Below are 21,074 nucleotides of genomic sequence, written 5' to 3' on the forward strand. Positions count from 1 at the left end.
ATAGCATTAATTAAAAGTGGGCGGACACAGTGGCTCACGCCTGTAATCCCACCACTTTGGGAGGCCGAGGAGGGCAGATCACTTGAGGTCAGGAATTCGAGAATAGCCTGGCCAACATGCTGAAACCCTGTCTCTACTAAAAATACAAAAATTATCCAGATGGCCGGGCATGGTGGCTCACGCCTGTAATCCCAGCACTTTGAGGGGGCTGAGGTGGGTGGATCACATGAGGTCAGGAGTTCAAGACTAGCCTGGCCAACATGGTGAAACTCCGTCTCTACTAAAAATACAAAAATTAGCCGGGTGTGGTGGCTCATGCCTGTAATCCCAGCTACTCGGGAGGCTGAGGCAGGAGGGTCACTTGAACCTAGGAGGCGGAAGTTGCAGTGAGCCGAGATCATGCCACTGCACTCCAGCCTGGACGACAAGTGTGAAGCTCTGTCTCAAAACAAACAAACAAAAATCTGGAAGTGGTGGCGCACACCTGTAGTCCCAGGTACTCAGAAGGCTGGGGCAGGAGGATTGCTTGAACCCAGGAGCACAAGAGCTAAGATTGCACCACTGCACTCCAGCCTGGGTGACAGAGCAGACTCCATCTCAGAAAAAAAATTAAAAAATACGCCAAGCGCAATGGTTAACAACTATAATCCCAACACTTTCGGAGGCTGAGGTAGGCGATCACTTGAGGTCAGGAATTTGAGACTAGCCTGGCCAAAGTGGTGAAACACCATCCTAAAACAAACAAACAAACAAAAAAACAAATAAATGAGTGATCAAAGGTAGACACAAGTTAATAAACCTAAAACTCCGATACAGTAAAACATAAACCTAGTAAAAAGATATATACAAATTCTCTTTGGCAGAACACTATTCTGGGTTTGGGAGGTGCTTTATCTCTTTGAAGATGCCCCATTTGGAAGAAAGCCTGTGACCCAGGCCCCACACAGCGCCCAAAGGATACACTGAAGGCAGAACCTCCGCAGGTGTGACTGGATAAAGTCCAAATGCTCATCCCTGTAATCGTGCTCCTTCTCCAGGACACTCACTGCATCACACTGCAGGGAAGACAGAGAGAGTCACCTTTTTGCCTCATTGCCTGCTGACGACGGGAACACCTCATTCTTCAGAAATATATTGTGGCTCCAAAGAAGAAAGCCATAGCTCAGGGTCCAAGCATTAATTAGAGAAGAGTAAAAAAGAACTGGAGATTTTTCTTGTTCATCTTGGGCCTCGGTTTTTTACCTGTAGAGTGAAGATGTAATAGGCCTGATCACCTAATGGTTTGTTCTAAACATCAAACAAGCTCCCATCAGGAGACAGGCCCAGTGTACACAGTTGTACACTCCACTCCACAGGGCTCCATTCTCAAGAACAGGATGAGAATGGCACACTATAATTGGGTAACATGATGGCTCTGACTGGAAATAAAGTACTTTTAAAACCCAAAATGTGGCCAGGTATGGTGGCTTACACTTGTAATCCCAACACTCTGGGAGGTCGAGGCAGGCAGATCACCTGAGGTTGGGAGTTTGAGACCAGCCTGACCAACACAGAGAAACCCCCATCTCTAATAAAAATACAAAATTAGCCAGGCATGGTGGTGGGCACCTGTAGTCCCAGCTACTCAGGAGGCTGAGGCAGAAGAATCGCTTGAACTGGGAAGGCAGAGGTTGCAGTGAGCCGAGATCACACCATTGTACTCCAGCCTGGGCAACAAGAGTGAAACTCCATCTCAAAAAAAAAAAAAAAAAAAAAAAAGTTTTAAAACCTATTGTTTTTCCTTATATATATATAAGAGATACAACTTTATTTCTCTATTTCTTTATGACTGCACTTAGTTTTTTTTTTTTTTTTCTTTTTTTTTTGAGACATAGTCTCACTCTGTCGCCCAGGATGGAGTGCAGTGGCACCATCTCAGCTCACTGCAACCTCAGCCTCCCAGCTCAAGCAATTCTCCTGCCTCAGCCCCCGAGTAGCTGGGATAACAGACGCCTGCCACCACGCCCGGCTAATTTTTCTATTTTAGTAGAGACAGGGTTTCACCATGTTGGCCAGGCTGGTCTTGAACTCCTGACCTCAAATGATCCACCCACCTGAGCTTCCCAAAGTGCTGGGATTACATGAGCCACCATGTCTGGCATGACTGAACTTAATTTCTATTCCTACCTCATCATTCTAATTTTCCACCATCAGTTTGGACCACATCAGCTGATTTAAATAGCCTTAAGGAAACTGCTGTGAGTTCTTTTTTTTTTTTTATTTTTATTTTTTGAGACGGAGTCTCGCTGTATCGCCCAGGCTGGAGTACAATGGCACGATCTCGGCTCACTGCAAGCTCCGCCTCCTGGGTTCACGCCATTCTCCTACCTCAGCCTCCCAAGTAGCTGGGACTACAGGTGCCCGCCACCACGCCTGAGTAATTTTTTGTATTTTTTGTAGATACGGGGTTTCACCATGTTAGCCAGGATGGTCTCCATCTACTGACCTCATGATCCGCCCACCTCAGCCTCCCAAAGTGCTGAGATTATAGGTGTGAGCCACCGCAACTGGCCAACTGCTGTGAGTTATAAGTTTGAAAGTCAACAGTGCTTCAGAGACATTAACCCTAGGCCATGAGCAAACTGACTAGTCATGTTTCCTGCATTTAAATTTCCAATTTACATGATAATTTTTTTCTGTCTTGACATATTCAATGTACCTTAATGAATCTCAAATATGCCCAACTCTCCCTTGGGAAAAAAATGTCAACAGTTTCTCAAACTTTCAGATGGTGACTGTTCACCACCCGAACCCAGCCAAGCCAACAACCCCCTGGCACGCACCTTTGTGCACACCACCAACACCGGGATCCCCAGGTTATGAGTCAGCACATTGTCACCAAGAGGCAGGGCAACATTTTCTTCATCGGAGCCTGAGGTCAGAGGGCCTCTTCTCTGTGGGGAACCTTGACAACCTTCTTCAGGTTCCATATAGTCTTGAAAATCTTTCACAACTGGGGGAAAAAAATCACATGCACGTAAATAAAAATACATGTTAGCTTTAGAACACTGAAAAGAAGGCAACAAGAAGCACAAAACACAGGCAGTTGTGTGTGACAAACTTCCCAGTCACATCCAACTGCAAAATCAAGAATTTGGGGATGGTGATACAAAATGCCAATTCTGACATATTCAGTGTGAGCTTTGTAACATCGGGGCGGCCCCTGGGCATCTTTAATTGCACCAAACCCCTGAACAGGTTTTTTTTTTCTTCTTTTTTGAGAAAAAGTCTTGCTCTGTTGCCCAGGCTGAAGTGCAGTGGTGTGATACCACCATCTTCTGAGCTCAAGTGATCTTCCCACTTCAGCTTCCCAAGTAGCTGGGACTAAAGGCATGTGCCACCACGCCCAGCTACTTTTTAAATTTTTGTAGAGGTGGGATCTTCCTGTGTTGTCAGGTTGGTCTCAAACTCTTGGGCTGCAGAGATCCTGCTACCTTGGCTTTCCAAAGTGCTGGGATTATGGGATTAAAGTCTTGAGCCACCATGTCTGGCCCTTAAACAGGTTTTTAAAAAATACTAAGGTTTCAATAGTTCTTACCATGAAGAAAGCCACTTTTCTTATGTATCTTACATTTTCAGAATACCAGAAGAGTTGAACTGTGTAACTTCAACATAGCCGACCATTAGAAACAGCTATAACTTACAATACTCATCACAGTCCTCATTAGAAACGCCTAATGAGCTGGGCGCAGTGGCTCATGCCTGTAATCCCAGCACTTTGAGAGGCCGGGGCGGGTGGTTCACCTGATGTCAGGAGTTTGAGACCAGCCTGGCCAACATGGCAAAACCCCCTCTGTACTAAAAATACAAAAATTAGCTGGGGGTGGTGGTGCACCTGTAGTTCCAGCTACTTGGGGACTTGTGCTAAGGCACGAAAATCACCTAAACCTGGGAGGTGGAGGTTGCAGTGAGCTAAGATTGCGTCACTGTACTCCAGTCTGGGCAACAGAGTGAGACTATACCTCAGAACAAACAAACAAACAAACAAAAAAACAAGCTTCCATCCTGGCCAACATGGTGAAACCCCGTCTCTGCTAAAAATACAAAAATTAGCTAGGTGTGGCAGCACGTGCCTGTAATCCCAGCTACTTGGGAGGCTGAGGCGGGAGACTCACTTGAACCAGGGAGTCGGAGGTTGCAGTAAGACACAGCGAGACTCCGTCTCAAAAAAAAAAAAAAAAAGCTTAATGAAACAATTTGAGTTTTTATAAGAACATGCTGTTTCCACACAGCTGAAGCTTGTCAGCACTAAGTAACCGGGCTGGTCTTGCCCAGTACCAGATGTATTGCCTTATTATCCTCACTCTTGTGGACTCAGTCTCATCTTTTGGGGATCCCAAGTCACTTGTGCAGTGTTCACGGCCTATTCCTGCCTAACACAAGAAAGGGTCAGTGGTACAACATCCACTTACTGGCATACAATGTTCACTAATCCAGCTAAGGAAGGCCATTAAGGTGACAATGGCCCGAGCCTCAGTTAAGCCAAGTGACCACAAAGCCCACAGCTCTGCACCTTTATGTGGGCACTTCAAGGCTCTCATGTTGGGCCAGAGAACAAAAAATGCAACAGTTAAAGCTACCTTGAGCCAGAGAAGAAAACAGGCAGCTCTACCCTTCTAAGTCCAGTAAGACTGAAGGATCAAAGGCCTTTTACTCTCACCAACATGCTAAGTAAATTCAAATAACAGGACTGAAGAGGACCTAGAGAAAGGTCCTGCCTGCTCCTCTTCACCCACAGAACAAGTTTCAAACATTTCAAAACCACGAGTTTTTATTTACAAAGATTTGACATTATTATTATATGAGCTTCTGAAATTATGAGAGCTCTGTCTTTCATGTAATAGTGAGCAAACTGAAAACTAACTGATTAAGCCCTAAAGTGCAGATGTGATATTTCATCTCTACAGCATCTCTTTTTTTTTTTTGAGATGGAGTTTCGCTCTGTCACCTACGCTAGAGTGCAGTGGCACAATCTCGGCTCACTGCATCCTCCACCTCCTGGGTTTAAGTAATTCTCTGCCTCAGCCTCCTGAGTAGCTGGGATTACAGGCACCCACCACCACGCCCGGCTAATTTTGTTTTGTATTTTTAGTAGAGACAGGGTTTCACCATCTTGGCCAGGCTGATCTTGAACTCCTGACCTTGTGATCCACCTACCTCAGCCTCCCAAAGTGCTGGGATTACAGGCGTGAGCCACAGCGCCCGGCATACAGCATCTCTTTAATTAAGCTCATTCATATACCTTCACTGTCAGGCTAAACGCGGTGGCTTATGTCTGTAATCCCAGAACTCTGGTAGGCCAAGGCGGGTGGATCATGAGATCAGGAGTTTGAGACCAGCCTGGCCAACATGGTGAAACCTTGTCTCTACTAAAAATACAAAAATTAGCCAGGCATGGTGGCGGGCACCTGTAATCCCAGCTACTTGGGAGGCTGAGGCAGGACAATCACTTGAACCCAGGAGGTGGAGGTTGCAGTGAGCCAAAATCGTGCCAGTGCACTCTAGGCTGGGTGACAGTGAGACTCTGTCTCAAAAAAACAAAAAACAAAAAACAAAAAAACAAAACACACACACACAAAAAAAAATACTTCGCTGTCAATATAAATAATCTAGTCAAGTAACCTTTACTCCATTTTGGATAAAAACAGAGAAGAACTCCATGTGGTTGCTGAAGGGTCTTTAAAGGAATCAAATATTCTCATTTTTCTCTTTAAAAGCACTTTTAACAAATCTTCAAATCAATAAAATATACAATGGCTTAACCGGGCAAGATCTAATGCCCCAAGATCTCATGAGGCACTCAACTAGGGCTTCCCAGACAGTGAGAAGCACAGAGCCTGGAAAGGCTCACAGGTGAGCTAAGCTACGGTTGGAAGGTGGAGGCAGGCAGCTCAGACAGCTGGCTCCACGAACCTCCACCCCATTACCTCGTGCACTGTAAACTTTTCTGCTGTATTTTACCTGTGCCATGAGGACAAAATAGTTCAGAAGCCCTAGATTATTCACGCTCTAAAGGAATGACTTAATTGTGGCTGCCCAACAACAATAGGAAATTCGTATTTTTAAATAACTTAGCATTTTATTTTATTTATTTAATTTTTTTTGAGATAGGGTCTTGGCTCTGTTGCCCAGGCTGCAGGGCAGTGGCACAATCATGGCTCACTGCAGCCTCGACTTGTGGGCTCAATCAATTTGTCTGCCTCCAAGTAGCCGGGACTACAGGCATGTACCACCATGACTGGCTAAATTTTTGTAGAGACGGGGTTTCGCCATGTTGCCCAGGCTGGTGTCAAACTCTTGGGCTCAACCAATTGGCCCACTTCAGCTTCCCAAAGTGCTGGGGTTACAGGCATTGAGCCACTGCGCCTGGCCAACTTAGCATTTTAGAAAGTAATTTGGAAAGCAGAGCAAATGTACATAACGTGAGTGAAAAGGGAGTATTAAAAAGAGGAAGGACTATGTAAGTTGGATAGTAAAACGTGCATTTTTTCTTGGGTATACACATACTGCAGTGTTAACAATTTCTCTCCAGATGGTGAGATGGTGAGTATTTCACAGCAGGGGACATCAGCCCACTTGGGGCTTCCCTTTGGAATCAGATGGGAGTGGGTACAAGAAGATCACAGAGCATCTTCACTGCTGCTGCTGCTTCTCTCTCAACTTTTCCCTCCTACCTCATGTATTGGTTTCACAGTCCTGAGAAGACCCCATAGTCCTACATAAGCATAAGAAAAGCCCCAGATATAAAACAAGAAAGAGAAGACTAAAGTACAAAAAAAGCGCCACCTTCTGGTGGCTATAGGGGATGCTTTCCCTCTCACTCAGATGATCCCTGCAGCCAAACCGCTGCCACAGACACAAAACCACTGGGAACCTAACCCTAAAAGAGACTGGCCAGCCATGGAGCAGCTTTCCAAAATCTTAAGACTGGAGACTGGTGTTGGACTGGAAACCAGGTTGAATAACAGCCCTTCACTCATTCCATATAATATCTAGAGTCCAATTAATCTGGAAAGCAAGAGTCCTCTGGGCAAGAGGATAGCCAACTGCTTTATTAAAATGTAACCTAAACCCAGTACTAACAAAGGCTCCTCCAACATACAACACAAAGACATGGCTACCATTCCAAACACCTGAGAAGGGGTGGTGACGGCAGACAGGCCAACGGAAAACCAACCAGAGTCATGAGACATGGTTCCAGCAATTGCTAGCTGCCCTACGGTGTCCTCTCTCCTCTTCCTCCTTACAACCAAACTGAACTTTGATATTTAGAACACATGGCAACCCAAAGTAAAGATTACATTTCCCAGCCTCCTTAAGAGGCAGCAGCCCCTGCAGCCCTGCATTTCTCTTCCTCCATCCTGCTGACTGGAACACATCCTGCTGACTGATGTGAAGGTTAAAGCTCTCTGTCAGGAGGAAGAGAACCACACCCTAGAAATGACAAAGCAGTAAGCACAAAGGAGCACGGTCCTCCAGCTGTCTTCCCAGGGCTCTAATTTCCAGTCCTCAACTACGTACACCTCTAGATTTCATTTACGGGAGAGAAATAACCCTCAGTCTTGTTTAAGCCATTATGTTATCTCAGGTTTTATGTCACATGCAGCTGAATCTAATCCTAAATAACAGCCATCAATGACTAAATCACAAAATAAATTCAGTGTTTCATGGAAATTTAAGCTCCCCAGAAGCAGGCATTTTATTTACTGTGTCTCCAGCACCTAGAACAGTAGCTGGTACCTGGAACAGTATAGGGCAGACACTTTCCCTATCTGGGAAAAAACAATATTGGCTCAATCTCTCTCTTTTCTGTCTTAACAGATCTCTACAAGGTTATCACTCTAAGAAAACAGCTTCAGAGAAGTGAAGTCGCCAGTGCATTAGCCCACTCATCTGGGTACAAAGCTGTCTGTGCAGTGGATAAAAGCAGGTCTTCAGACTCAGAACTATTCAGAGAAGTTGTCCTTAAGGGCTCTATTTCAGGGAAAAAGAGGCATTATCTAGAAAGGTCAGTGGTTGAAGACACATGAGCTGAGCTGCATAACAATCACAGTGGTACACATGAGGGTGACCAGGGAAATATATACATGCACAACAAACCGAAGAATGCAATGTTAAACTCATTGTTTTAGCCAGCGTGGGACAGAAGCAAGATGAAGTACGGGACAGAAAACACACTGCGAGAAACTTGATTTAAAAAGCGCATCAAAATTTCTGAACCATTTTGCCAGTAAGTGTGAAGATCCCATGTGCCATGCCCGAGAAGCCCTCATTAATTCACCAGAGGAGGTGATGTCATCCTGTGGAAATACGCCAGGCTGGGTCAAGCTTGCCCTGGCCAGGATGGCTGCTGCTGCTGCCATGGCTCCAGCCCCTGCCCCTCCCATTTCCCTGGCAAGTGGACAGAAGATGATGTAACTGCACAGAAGCAAGGGAAAGGAAAAACAAGCTTCTGAACCACATTAAGGGAAAAAAAACCCAAACAAACTTCCTTTAATTTGAAAGTTCTTTGTTGTCAAAAGGGCTTGGATGTCCTTAGTCTTAAAATAACCTTTCATGTTAATTACAAAAAAAAAAAAAAAAAGACTCTCCTATTTCTAACTAAAATCATATTTTGCTGGATTCCAAAATGAACTAAGGAGCTAAAAGCTTTGTCTTTTTTAGGACTTCCTCTAAGCCTGCCAACATGAGGGTCCACAGGGCCTTAATGGAATTCCAGGGCAGTGAACTCAAGCTGCAGAGACCACAGCAAACCCTCACATCCTCTGATGTTAACTCAGCAGACAGAGAGTAACAGAAAGGCACAGAGATCCACAGAACTTAACACATTTTAGGGAGTGAGAGAAGAACTCTTATTTGAAACGGAAACCAGTGAAGATAATAAATATTGATTTGTTTTCTTCAACTTGTGACACTTGAGTTAAAGACTGCTTTGAATACTTTTGACTACTGAGTTTACAAGAGGAACTCTGAAATAAATGGTGCAAACAAAACAAAACCACGAAGGAAGGGAAGCCTCTAGGATTGGGAAAAGGAAAGTGATTCGAACCATCTAAAGAGACTAGTGGATTTCCCAATTAAGAAAATTATATTTTACTCACACTTCCGTTCCAGCTCCCTCATTTTTTCTGGTGGAATTTTCATTTTATCAATGTGCTCACGTAAAACACTAGCCCATTTCTGCAGAGATTCCATCACAGTCCAAGGTCTAGACATGTCTGCAACAAAAATGACGAGGGTCTCTGGCAAGGATTCAGCAGAAACTGCAAATTTCAGCAGGCCTTTGTGGTACAAGTCTCCATCCAGAATCCACACATTGCAGCGCGTGTGATCTGAGAAAAGAAGTGAATGAAGCTAGTTACCACCTGACAGTGACCATCAGCACAGCTGTAGAAACAGACACATCAGGAAGATCTTGAATGTGACAGCTATGAATTCTAAACAGAATGCAAAATTTGGAAATCCAAACCAAAAAGTGCCCAAGTGCTCAGTAGACAGCAATCCTTGGTCCTGGTGCCTTTAAAACTACAGTAATATAGGGTCCAGGCATGGTGGCTCACACCTGTAATCTCAACACTTTGAGAGGCTGAGGCAGGTGGATCACTTGAGGTCAGGGGTTCAAGACCAGCCTGGCCAACATGGCAAAACCCCATCTCTACTAAAAGTACAAAACAAATTAGCCGGGCATCGTGACATTCGCCTGTAATCCCGGCTACTTAGGAGGCTGAGGCAGGAGAATTGCTTGAACCCAGGAAGTAGAGGTTGCGATGAGCTGAGATTGTGCCAATGCACTCCAGCCTGGGCGACAGAATGAGAGTCCGTCTCAAAAAAAAAACCAAACAAACAAACAAAAACTACAGTAATATACGAAGTGTTCACACCTAAAAAGGTTTCCAAAATGTCTATGAAGTAAAGAGTGAGGGTAGCGGACCCGGCGCGGTGGCTCACGCCTGTAATCCCCGCACTTTGGGAGGCTGAGGCGAGCAGATCACGAGGTCGGGAGTTCAAGATCGGCCTGGCCAGCATGGTGAAACCCGTCTCTATTAAAAATACAAAATGTAGCTGGGCATGGTGGCAGGCGCCTGTAATCCCAGCACTTGGGAGGCTGAGGCAGGAGAATCACCTGAACCCGGGAGGCAGAGGTTGCAGTGAGTCGAGATCGTGCCACTGCACTCCAGCCTGCATGACAGAGTGAGACTCGGTCACAAAAAAAAAAAAAAAAAAAAAAGAGTGAGAGTATCTTAGCTTTCAATAAGAACCAAAAGATACTAATGTTCACTGGTCAACTGTGCCACAACCTAAATAATCCATCATCCTAAGATAACAGCAATCAGTGAAGCAGTGAGCTATGCTGAAGAGCCTATGTTTAAACAAGCCCTCCTTGTGTTGGTCACACTAAACAATGCATTCACATACTATAAAGGATGCCAGAGAGACAGTACCTTTGTATTTAAATGTGAAGATAAAATCATCACTTACATAAATTGAGATATGAATTACCAGATGCCTAATTATACTGGGGAATTAGTAATTTGTTGTTATAATAATAGGTTATGTTTTTAAAAAATCCTTATCTTAGACGTCCTTATGGCAGTATCCATAGATAAAATTTGAAATTTGAAATTTGCTTCAAAATCATCTAGTGGGGAGCAAAAATTTGAAATTTGCTTCAAAATCATCTAGTGGGGAGTAAACAGAGCAAAGAGTAAAAGTACAGTTGAAATAAAATTGATCAAGAACTGGTATGTATGTATGTATGTATGTATGTACATTTATTTTTGAGACAGGGTCTGAGACACCCAGGCTGGAGTGCAGTGGCAACTGCAGTCTCGATTTCCTGGGCTAGTGATCCGCCCACTTCAGCCTTCCAAGTAGCTGGGACTACAGGCACAAGCCACCATGCCCAGCTAATTTTTTAATTTTCTGTAGAGATAGGGTTTCCTGATATTGCCCAAGCTGGTCTCGAACTCCTAGGCTCAAGCAATGTTCCTGCCTCGGCCTTCTAAAGTGCTGGGATTACAGGCCTGAGCCAGTGCGCCCAGCCAGAACTGGTAATTGTTGAAGCAAGGTGACAAGTACAGTATGGCTCATGACACTACTCTCTACTTTGTATATATTTTTTGTTTTCTATTAAAATATATTCACACAAATGTGCAAGTGCTAAGATTTAATGAAACGTGGTTCCAAATGAATACCAGGATGATCTAACTGCCAAAGACAATTCTCCAAATTTATTCATTTATTTGAGATGGAGTCTCACTCTATCACCCAAGCTGGAGTGTAGTGGCACGATATGGGCTCACTGCAACCGCCGCCATCCCTCCCTGCCGCCCAGGTTCAAACGATTCTCCTGCCTCAGCTTCCCAAGTAGCTGGGACTACGGGCACGTGCCACTACGCCTGGCTAATTTTTGTATTTTTAGTACAGATGGGGTTTCACCACGTTGGCCAGGCTGGTCTCGAACTCCTGACCTCAAGTGATCTGCCCGCCTCAGCCTCCAAAAGTGCTGGGATTATAGGCATGAATCACCACGCCCGGCCAAATTTATAATATATTTTTAGAAATTTTCAGTTATCTTTGAGACTATTTTTTATTTATTTTTATTTTTTGAGATGGAGTCTCCCTCTGTCACCCAGGTTGGAATGCAGTGGTGCAAGCTCAACTCATTGCAATCTCCTACTCTAAGGCTTCGATTCTCCTGCCTCAGCTTCTGAGTAGCTGGGATTACAGGAGTGCACCACTACGCCCAGCTAATTTTTGCATTTTTAGTAGAGACCGGGTCTCACCATGTTGGTTGGGCTAGTCTCGAACTCCTGACCTGTGGTGATCTGCCCGCCTCAGCCTTGTTGGGATTACAGGCATGAGCCACCGTGCCCGGCAGAACTATTTTTTATAAAAGTACCTTGAGAACCATCATCAAAAATATTTTATTAACTATTAATACTTTTTCTTTTTGTGATGAGTTTTGCTTTGTTGCCTCGACTGGAGTGGTGTGGTGTAGGGGTGTGTCTAGACTGGTGTAGCTCACTGCAGCCCACGCCTCCCAGGCTCAGGCGATCCTCATGCCTCAGGCTCTTGAGTGGCTGGGATTACAGTTGTGTGCCACCATACTGGCTGATTTTTGTATATTTAGTAGAAATGGGGTTTCACCACGTTATCCAGGCTGGTCGAAAACTCCTGGGCTCAAGGGATCCGCCCACCTCAGCCTCACAAAGTGCTGGGATTACAGGCGTGAGCCACCGCGCCTGGCCTATTAGCTTCTTTTTCAACAAATTCCAACATATACTTTAAAACCAACAGGGCGCGGTGGCTCACACCTGTAATCCCAGCACTTTGGGAGGCTGAGGTGGGTGGATCACTTGAGCTCAAGGGTTCAGGACCAGCCCGGGCAACACAGCAAAACCCCGTCTCTACAAAAGATACAAAAATTAGCCAGGCTTGGTGGCATGTACCTGTAGTCCCAGCTACTCGGGAGGCTGAGGAGGGAGAACTGCTTGAGCTCGGGAGGTGGAGGTTGCAGGGGGCCGAGATAACGCCACTGCACTCCAGCCTGGATGACAGAGCCAGACCCTGTCTCAAAAAAAGAAAAAAATAAAGAACACAAAACAAACAAAAAAACCCAATCTTCCTCTTTTAGAAAAATATACTTAAAAAAAAAAACCTATCTTCTATTAACTACCTTTTCTGAATAAGCAATTAACATGCTATAAAAAATTTATATTCATGACTTTGTGTCAACAGTATAAAGTATCTAAATCTAGTAGTACTTTCAAATTCTATTTTAGTGGCTTTAGTTTGGGTTCTGTGAATGTCCTCAAAAATACTGCTCTGTACCCAAAGTCTGTGGGTTTTAATGCCTACCCATCCACAGGCATGGTTCCTTTTTTCAGCCTCTCTCCCCACTGCCCACTACACATAACTCACCCATGTGCTTGGAGATCACACCATGTGTAGCATTAAACAGATGCCCCCAAACCTAGAGGCAGAGGTCCTTTGACATGTCACATCCTACCACAAGCTAGGTACAAGCCAGAGACTATTTTCTCTACCTGGGTAACTGCTTGCAAAGTGTATATTTATAACTCAATCACACCACACAATAAGAAAGACTAGGGCTGGAAAATATACCATTAACAGATAAGGGCAATTCTTCCATCAAATAGGAACTTGCAAGCGGGTGGCCTAAAAAAATCCAATAAATGCAGAGACCAAGAAGTTTTTAAGGTAACTTTAAAAAAATCTGTATATAAGTTAAAATATACTTAAAGGCAAATAAATGTGGTCAACACGATGCTCTGGCATGAAATATGCTTACGGTATCTTGAAACAGAAGAGGCTATAGAGATTCACAGATTACCTACAACATGTTTTACACTTTCAAAAGAAACAAAAGGGTACTAGAGCTATCACCATGTCTCAAGCACTGTTACACATCAGGTGTAACATTTTGTATAGGCACCATTACCCCATTCTACAAATGAGGAAACTCAAGTACAGAGTGGTTAAGTTAGTTACCCAAAGCCACACAACTACTGACTACAGGCATGGCATTCTGAACCAGTTCTGCCTGGCTCCAAAGCCACAGCTCTTTCCACAGTAACCACACTGTCCAAAAGACAGGAAGCAAAAGACTCAAGACATGTGAGATCCTCTGGCAAGGCTCAGCAGCCCTGTATGTACAGACTCCAGTGGGCCTAGATGAGTACCCAAATGCCTCTGTCCTTCTTACACAAGAGACTCTTACCCATGCCCTCAACATTTTTTTTTTTTTTTGAGATGGAGTCTTACTCTGTTGCCCAGGCTGGAGTGCAGTGGCACAATCTCGGTCACTGCAACCTCTGCCTCCCAGGTTGAAACGATTCTCCTGCCTCAGCCTCCTGGGTAGCTGGGATTACAGGTGTGTGCCACCATGTCTGGCTAATTTTTGTATTTTTAGTAGAAATGGGGTTTCACCATGTTGGCCAGGCTGGTCTCAAATGGACCTCAGGTGATCTGCCTGCCTCAGCCTCCCAAAGTGCTGGGATTACAGGCGTGAGCCACCGCGCCCAGCCACCCATGCCCTCTACTAAACAGCTCTTGGAGATGGTAGAATTACAGTGCTGGAAAGGACCCTGGTTCAACTTTGTCATTTTGGCAATAAGGAAATGGGGGACTAGAGGTGGTAGGATCAGCCCTCATTATATAATTGCCCATACATCATAATCTTTACTGTTTAAATGAGTAAAGGCAAATACAAAGAAAGTAATTTTTTTTTTTTTTTTTAAGATGGAGTCTCGTTTTATCGCCTAGGCTGGAGTGCAGTGGTGTAATCTCGGCTCACTGCAACCTCCACCTCCTGGGTTCAAGCGATTTTCATGCCTCAGCCTCCAGAGTAGCTGGGGCTACAGGCATGCACCACCATGCCTGGCTAATGTTTTGTATTGTTAGTAGAGATGGGGTTTCACTAAGTTGACCAGGCTGGTCTTGAACTCCTGATCCCAAGTGATCCACCTGCCTCAGCCTCCCAAAGTGCTAGGATTACAGACGTCAGCCACCACGCCTGCCCTAAAGAAAGTAATTTAGTGAATACACTTCATCTTTAGGTTATACAGATAACTTTTCTACCAAAAAAACAAACCAACCAACCTAGGTACCAATGGTTATTTATTTTCGAATCATTGAAAAGATCTAACATAGGCTGGGTGCAGTGGTTCATGCCTGTAATCCTAGCACTTTGAGAGGCTGAGGCGAGCGGACTGCTTGAGCTCAGGAGTTCGAGACCAGCCTGAGCAACACAGTGAAACCCCATCTGTACGAAAATTAGCCGGGTGTGGTGGCACACACCTATAGTCCCAGCTACTTAGGAGGCTGAGGTGTAAGGATGACCCGAGGCTGGGAGGCAGAGGTTGCAATGAGCTGAGACTCAGCCACTGCACTTCAGCCTGGGTGACAGAGTAAAACCCTGTCTCAAAAAAAAAAAAAAAAGATCTAACATAAAACCAAAACATTATAAAGGAGGCATTACTGAGCAGTTGTAACCCAAAACCATTACTCCAACTCACAATTACACTTGTAAGAAAACATTTTTAAATTATATGTAATCCTTATAAGAATGTTTATCATGTGCTTTTAATCATCCTAAGCAGAAACTATTACTACTCACGTTTTAAAGATAAGGAATTAAAGAATATTACCACCTCTGAGCATCTACTCCTCTACCAGAAGAATCACAGAAAATGGGCATTTCTTTCATTCTTTCTTTTTTAAAAAACAGAGATGGTCTCGCTCTGTCACCCAGGCTTGAGTGTATAACACAGCTCACTGCAGTCCCCAACTCCTGGCTTCAAGTGATCCTCCCACCTCAGCCTCCTGAGTAGCTGCGATTATGGCAGGAGTCACCAAATCCGGCAGAAATTACCATTTCTAAACTGTCACAAAGAGATTCAGGAAACTCTCCTATTAACATATGTTAAATTGTTACACTCTAAACCACACCAACTTCTGATTCTCTACTAGAACCAGGCAGAGTAACAATGGTCCCCAGGACAGCCAAGCATTTCTCTCATATAAAACTCCAAAGCTTTAAAAAATCTTTCTTATCACCTTTATGGGTAAGTAAAAATTTTCTTCAGTATCTCTTTTTAAAGGCAGGCTAGCCAGAGCAACAGCTAAGTGTCCCATTCCCCAATTTTGCTAACACACTGTATAAAGGGGGTTAAGTCCTGCAAAAGATACGTACTTCATCTATTCTGTGATTAACTCTCTGAGAATCAAACAGAAAACTGAGAATGCCTGGCCATGTTGCAGGAACTGCACCCAAGGAAGCAGTCAGAGTCCTGCATACACCCCCTTACCATGGGATCAATGCTTCACTCACCGTCTCGGTCCTCATCATGGACGCTGAGGTAGAGATATTCTAGGCCTCTTCCTTTTTTGCCATGCTCAGCTCCTTGTAGTTTAGTCATGAGGGTTGTTTTACCAGAACCATCTTCACCTACAAAGGATGTTTGCAAGACAAAGGTGTACTGTTTATTCCGGGCAAGGATGGGGAGGCATGACACTCACATGACAAGGAGCAACTAAGAATTTCATGCAAAGTCTGCTGTTGAAGTCTCACCTGCTTTCATAAACAAAGGACTCTGCTGGAAGAGTGGTTGGGAGGGTGGGGAGGAGAGGGTGGTAAAGGCAGCAAATTCCAAGATCTAAAATGACATTCTACTGCAGTTATCCTTACTTCACAAGGGAAATAATGAGGCAGGTCCACAGGCCCTATCTATAATTTATAAGACATGCATTTGGAGAAGTGAAAGTAAAAGGTAGGGTTAGTTTCTCACGAGAAAAACTTTCACCACAAGAAAAACAAGAAATCTTCAAAATATGATACAATTAACCTAAAAGTCCAGGTACTGTGAACTAAAAAAAGTCTGATCCTGCTTCACAATGGTGACGAATGGAAGTTATTCACTTTTGATTTTAGTACATCTCCTTCACAAACATTCTGAAGGCTAAGAAACTGACGAAAATAATTATAGACCTAGCAAAACTCTTTAGTACAATCTCAGTTAATTATTAAGCACTTCTTCATCTCCCTCCACCCAAACAACACCCCCTCTCCCCGGATCCTTAAACATCAAGGAGAACCATCGCCAAACATTCCTAGGCACTTCTGGCATTTAATAATATGGAATTACAGAACATGAGAATTGAAAGTCAGTCAGTCAGTCCACAAATCAAAGACCTCCTCTCCATCTCCAATGCCTCTACCTTATTCAGGCCCTCTGCATCCAGACCAAGGTCAGCCTGACTTCAGTACCTGCTCATTTTGAGCTACTGTCCCTCTGCAGGCAGTGTTCTTTCTAAAACTCAGATCTGGTGATCTTGATCCCCCACTTCTTGAAGATCTCTAAGGGTCCGGTATTACCTACCACAGTCAATTCCTGAGGAAGGTCACACATTCTCTTCTAACAGTAGGAAAACTATCAAGGCAGTGATTCCCATGAGAATTGGGGGATGGAGGTGAAATAAAAGGCCTTTGAAAATCAGAGAACTTCAGGAAACAGCATTAACTCTTCAGCCTTCCCACAATCTGCCCCCAACTTACCTTAGCAGCCACCAACCACAAGGCGCTTCTAGCAGTTTCCAAACCCCACACCCTCTTGTCATCTGTGTCCCTGCATACTGACACTTTTCTGCAAAATACTCAACCCCCAAATCATCCTCCTTCAACAGCTCTAAGCAGTGTAATGCTTCCACAATAATCGGCATGGTGCAATGCAATCACCAATACATCTGTCTTCCACCAGACTGAGATTCTTCTATAGTGTTTAAGAGTCGCCTATGCTGAGCCAGTGCCCAGCTCACAGGTCCCAAGCAACAAATGGACTTGCTGTGTGAATGCACCCAAACTCCCTCACTTGAGGAGAGTGAGGCCAGAGGGAGTAAGGGACCTGACTCAGGTAACCTAGCAGTGAGGGCTGGCATAATGCAGGAAACGTCCCCAGTGCTGACTCTCTGTCCTCTGCAAACTCCCTAAAACCTCGGACTATGCACTACTGATGAGGCTCAAAGAAGGCTCCCGTGGTCATTTCCCCACAGCTCCGAGCCCAGGTCACCTCGTTCTCCCACCTTCTCCATCTAACCTCATCTACTAGCTTCCCCTCTCCACGACCTCAATTTGGTAACCGTCGAGGCAATGAAGGCATAGAAGGCCAAGTGACTGAAACAATGTGCCGACAACCCCAAAGCACCACTAGGCTCTCCAAAGAAGGCCGCATCCCACCCTCATGCGCGGGAAGCTTGGCCACTCTCCAGCTGCCCGGCCAGGGCCGACGGTCCCTTTCCCGCCAGGCTGCGGGCAAGCAACTGGAAAGGGGAAAGCGGGGACCTGTGGGAGGGGCGCCCGCCTCGCCCACCCCAGCGACCTGGGGCAACGCCCCGCCGCCGGCGCTCACCGAAGACCAGGATGTTCTTGCCGGACGGCAGCTTGGACCTGGCGCGGGTGGACACTTCGCTCAGAATGGAGGACCTGTGGCGACAATGGCAAGAGTGGTCAGCCCCGGGCCGGGCTGGGATGGCCCGGCTCGCGACGGCCCCTGTGTCCGACGGTCCGGCCCAGAGGCCGCGCCCCCCACGGCCCGGCCCGACCGCCCGCGGCCTCACCATAGGCTCTGGCCTTCCTCCTCCTCACTGGTCAGGTCGCCGGCGGCCGCCACCGCGGGCCCGTTGGGACCTAGCAGCAGCTTCTTCTCCACCCCCACCGGCGCCATCTTGCCAACTGCAGCCACAAAGAGGGCCCTCCCCCGGGCCCGCCGAGGACCCGCGAGGACCCGGGCCGGGCCGCCCCCCGCTCGCCGTTCCCCGAGCCGCGCCGCCCGCCGACCTTGCCGCGGCGACTGCGCCGCCCAACGTGTCCTCTAGGTCTGCGATGGCCACGGGCTCCCACGGCTTGCGAGTCCGCCGAGGTGGCGGGCGGCGGTCAGGCAGCCGCCGGGGCAGCCATGCGCGGGGAGGCGGTGGCAGGGGCGGGCACCGTCCGGACCGAGGGCGCGCTGGCGGCCTCTGCCGGCTGAGGGGCGCAGCGCAGCGCCCCGCTACGCTCGCCGATTCTCCTGTGCAGTCGCCGGGCAGCCGGATGACTGACCCGAAAGCCTAGGCTTTGGGAATGAGACTAATGGACACAAAAGCGCCATTTATCTAGAGCTCACTATGTGCCAGAGTCACACATTATCTCACTGAATCTTATCTAACCCTTTCACAGATGAGGAACCTGAAGCTCAAAAAATTTAAGAAACCCACCCAAGGACCCAAGGCTAGAAGATAACATTCGGTACTTCTAATTTATTCCCCAACCTTGGACCATTATATCATGAACTTGGCCTAACCCTACTCAAGCCCTGCATTGAAAGACTAGCCATAAGGAAGATCCCAGAATCCTCATAAATATCCTGCTTTTCCCCCTCCTCCTCCGAAGACTAAAGACTGTGAGGTAGTGCTCTTGACCGTAGTGCATAATACACTTGGTTTGCTTTATTAACATGCTTTTTAAAATGATGTTTTCAGGGAGCCAGCATTTCACACCAGAAGAAGAGCCCTTAATTTCCTTGGGGGCCAGCTGGCAGGTGCAGAGCGGGGAGGAAAACAAAAGGAAAGGGGATGGAAAAGGGAAAGAGCGGAGAGTAACCGAAGGAAAAACATACATTCCATTATCAAGCTTAATTTTAGGTGTGGCCTCTACTTGAGGGCTCTTGCCATTCTCTATGGAAACAGGCTAACAAGACATTTCTAAATATCACAAGGAAGTGGAATGCGGCAGAAAAGCACCACCTAAGTAGGTTTCAGATGAGTAGGATTGTGATCCTGATGCCAAAAAATCTGGCAGCATGAATTACGGGATAAAACAAATGGGCATATCATCTGCCAAACTGGATGTAAGGTTTAAACAAGACAATGAGAGTGAAAACCCACTGAGTTCCTCCCTTGGAAATCTGGGAAAATCAGGCAAAGTGCCAGAAGTCCTAAAAGGGCAAGCAGTGCTGAATTTTCACAGGACGTAAGATGGAGTTGAAAATTACAGGCCAGTGAGCTTGATCAGCACTAAGTGAAATTTTGTGATTAAACATTAAAGGAAAAGAGAGTACCAGATTTACACAGTATCTTTCTTTTTTGCAGGAGTACCAGGTAGGCGGATGCTGCAGATACAGCAAATGCAGATTTCAACAGGGCATTTGACAATTCACATCTTAGATGCGAAAGTGAAATCAATGCTGGATGATAGCATTGAGGCTTATTAAAGACTAGCCCAGAGGTGGCTGATGAAGAGGAGGGACCAGCAGATGAGGCTGCTAGGGGCCTGCCCAAACCTCCTGCCCTGGCCAGCCAATTCAGGGTGCCATCAGTGACTTGGATAAGAATACAGCAGCAGTCATGGAAGTTGTGGATGACCTGAAGCAGGAAGGGTTGCCTTATCTACTGCATGACAAACTGAGCAGAGACTAAATCTAACAAGTTGAAATTTAGCAGGAACTATTAAAGTCCTGTGGAAGAGTTTAACAAAAAAGCATAGGAAGGCCAGGTACAGTGGCTCACACCTGTAATCCCGGCACTTTGGGAGGCCGAGGCTGGCGGATCACTTGAGGTCAGGAGTTCCAGACCAGCCTGGCCAACATGGCCAAACCCCGTCTCTACTAAAAATACAAAAAAAAAAAAAATTAGCCAGGAACGGTGGCATGTGCCTGTAATCCCAGCTACCTGGGAGGCTGAAGCACGATAATTGCTTGAACCCAGGAGACAGAGGCTGCAGTGAGCTGAGATCACACCACTGTACTCTAGCCTGGGCGACAGAGTAAGACTCTGTCAAATAAAGTAAAAAAATTTAAAAATGCATAGGAATAGGAAAGGAAATTATTTGAAATAAAAATGATAATCTAAACGTCATTACTGTATTAACTATAATCTAAGAGTTGGTCATGTAGAATGCCAAGAAACATCTTAGGGTAGAACCCATAAAACCTCACTGACGCTAACAAAGAAGCTAGCCCCCCATGCCAGTCAGGCTGGATTTCTTAGGGTGACATTTCTGGACACATTTTTCAAAGACAGAGGTATCCAGTGGTCAGTGACTAAACTCATAAGGGGACAAGACATTGTTCTGCTGCAACATGAAGTAACTAGGGCTCATCAATATGAAGGATAAAGATACAGAGGGAGAAGAGGGGAAAGTGTAGACATTTCTGAAAAGCTAAAGCAAATAAACATACCAAAAAGAAGTGAACCTGACTATACAATGTGGGAGTATTCAAAGCAACTGCATACTTAGTCTTTAGAAGAAGAAACTTTTTTTTTTCCTCTAGGATACTACAGTAAACAATAGAAGAGGAAACTTTTTTAAGAGATAGGGTCTTGCTCACATCCAGGCTAGAGTACAGTGAAACACTCATAACTAACTACATCCTCGAACTCCTGGGCTCAAGCAATCCTCCCACCTCAGCCTCTCAAGTAGCTAGGACCACAGGGGCATGCCACCACATCCAGCTAATTTTTAAATTTTTTTGTAAAGA

General features: G+C 45.6%; 1 protein-coding gene across 1 annotated transcript in view; it reads right to left on the reverse strand.

Annotated features, from left to right (window-relative positions):
- Positions 1–18,296, reverse strand: part of DYNC1LI2 (dynein cytoplasmic 1 light intermediate chain 2) — a 28,015-nt gene extending 9,719 nt beyond the window's left edge. Inside the window, 6 exon segments of the mRNA NM_001131476.1 lie at positions 962–1,055; positions 2,823–2,992; positions 9,141–9,371; positions 15,896–16,012; positions 17,970–18,043; positions 18,178–18,296. Coding sequence (NP_001124948.1) covers positions 962–1,055; positions 2,823–2,992; positions 9,141–9,371; positions 15,896–16,012; positions 17,970–18,043; positions 18,178–18,284 — 793 coding nt within the window. The 5' untranslated portion in view covers positions 18,285–18,296.
- Positions 18,297–21,074: the final 2,778 nt, after the last annotated feature.

The sequence above is a fragment of the Pongo abelii genome, chromosome 18, assembly GCF_028885655.2.
Source record: "Pongo abelii isolate AG06213 chromosome 18, NHGRI_mPonAbe1-v2.0_pri, whole genome shotgun sequence".
Lineage (NCBI taxonomy): Eukaryota > Metazoa > Chordata > Mammalia > Primates > Hominidae > Pongo > Pongo abelii.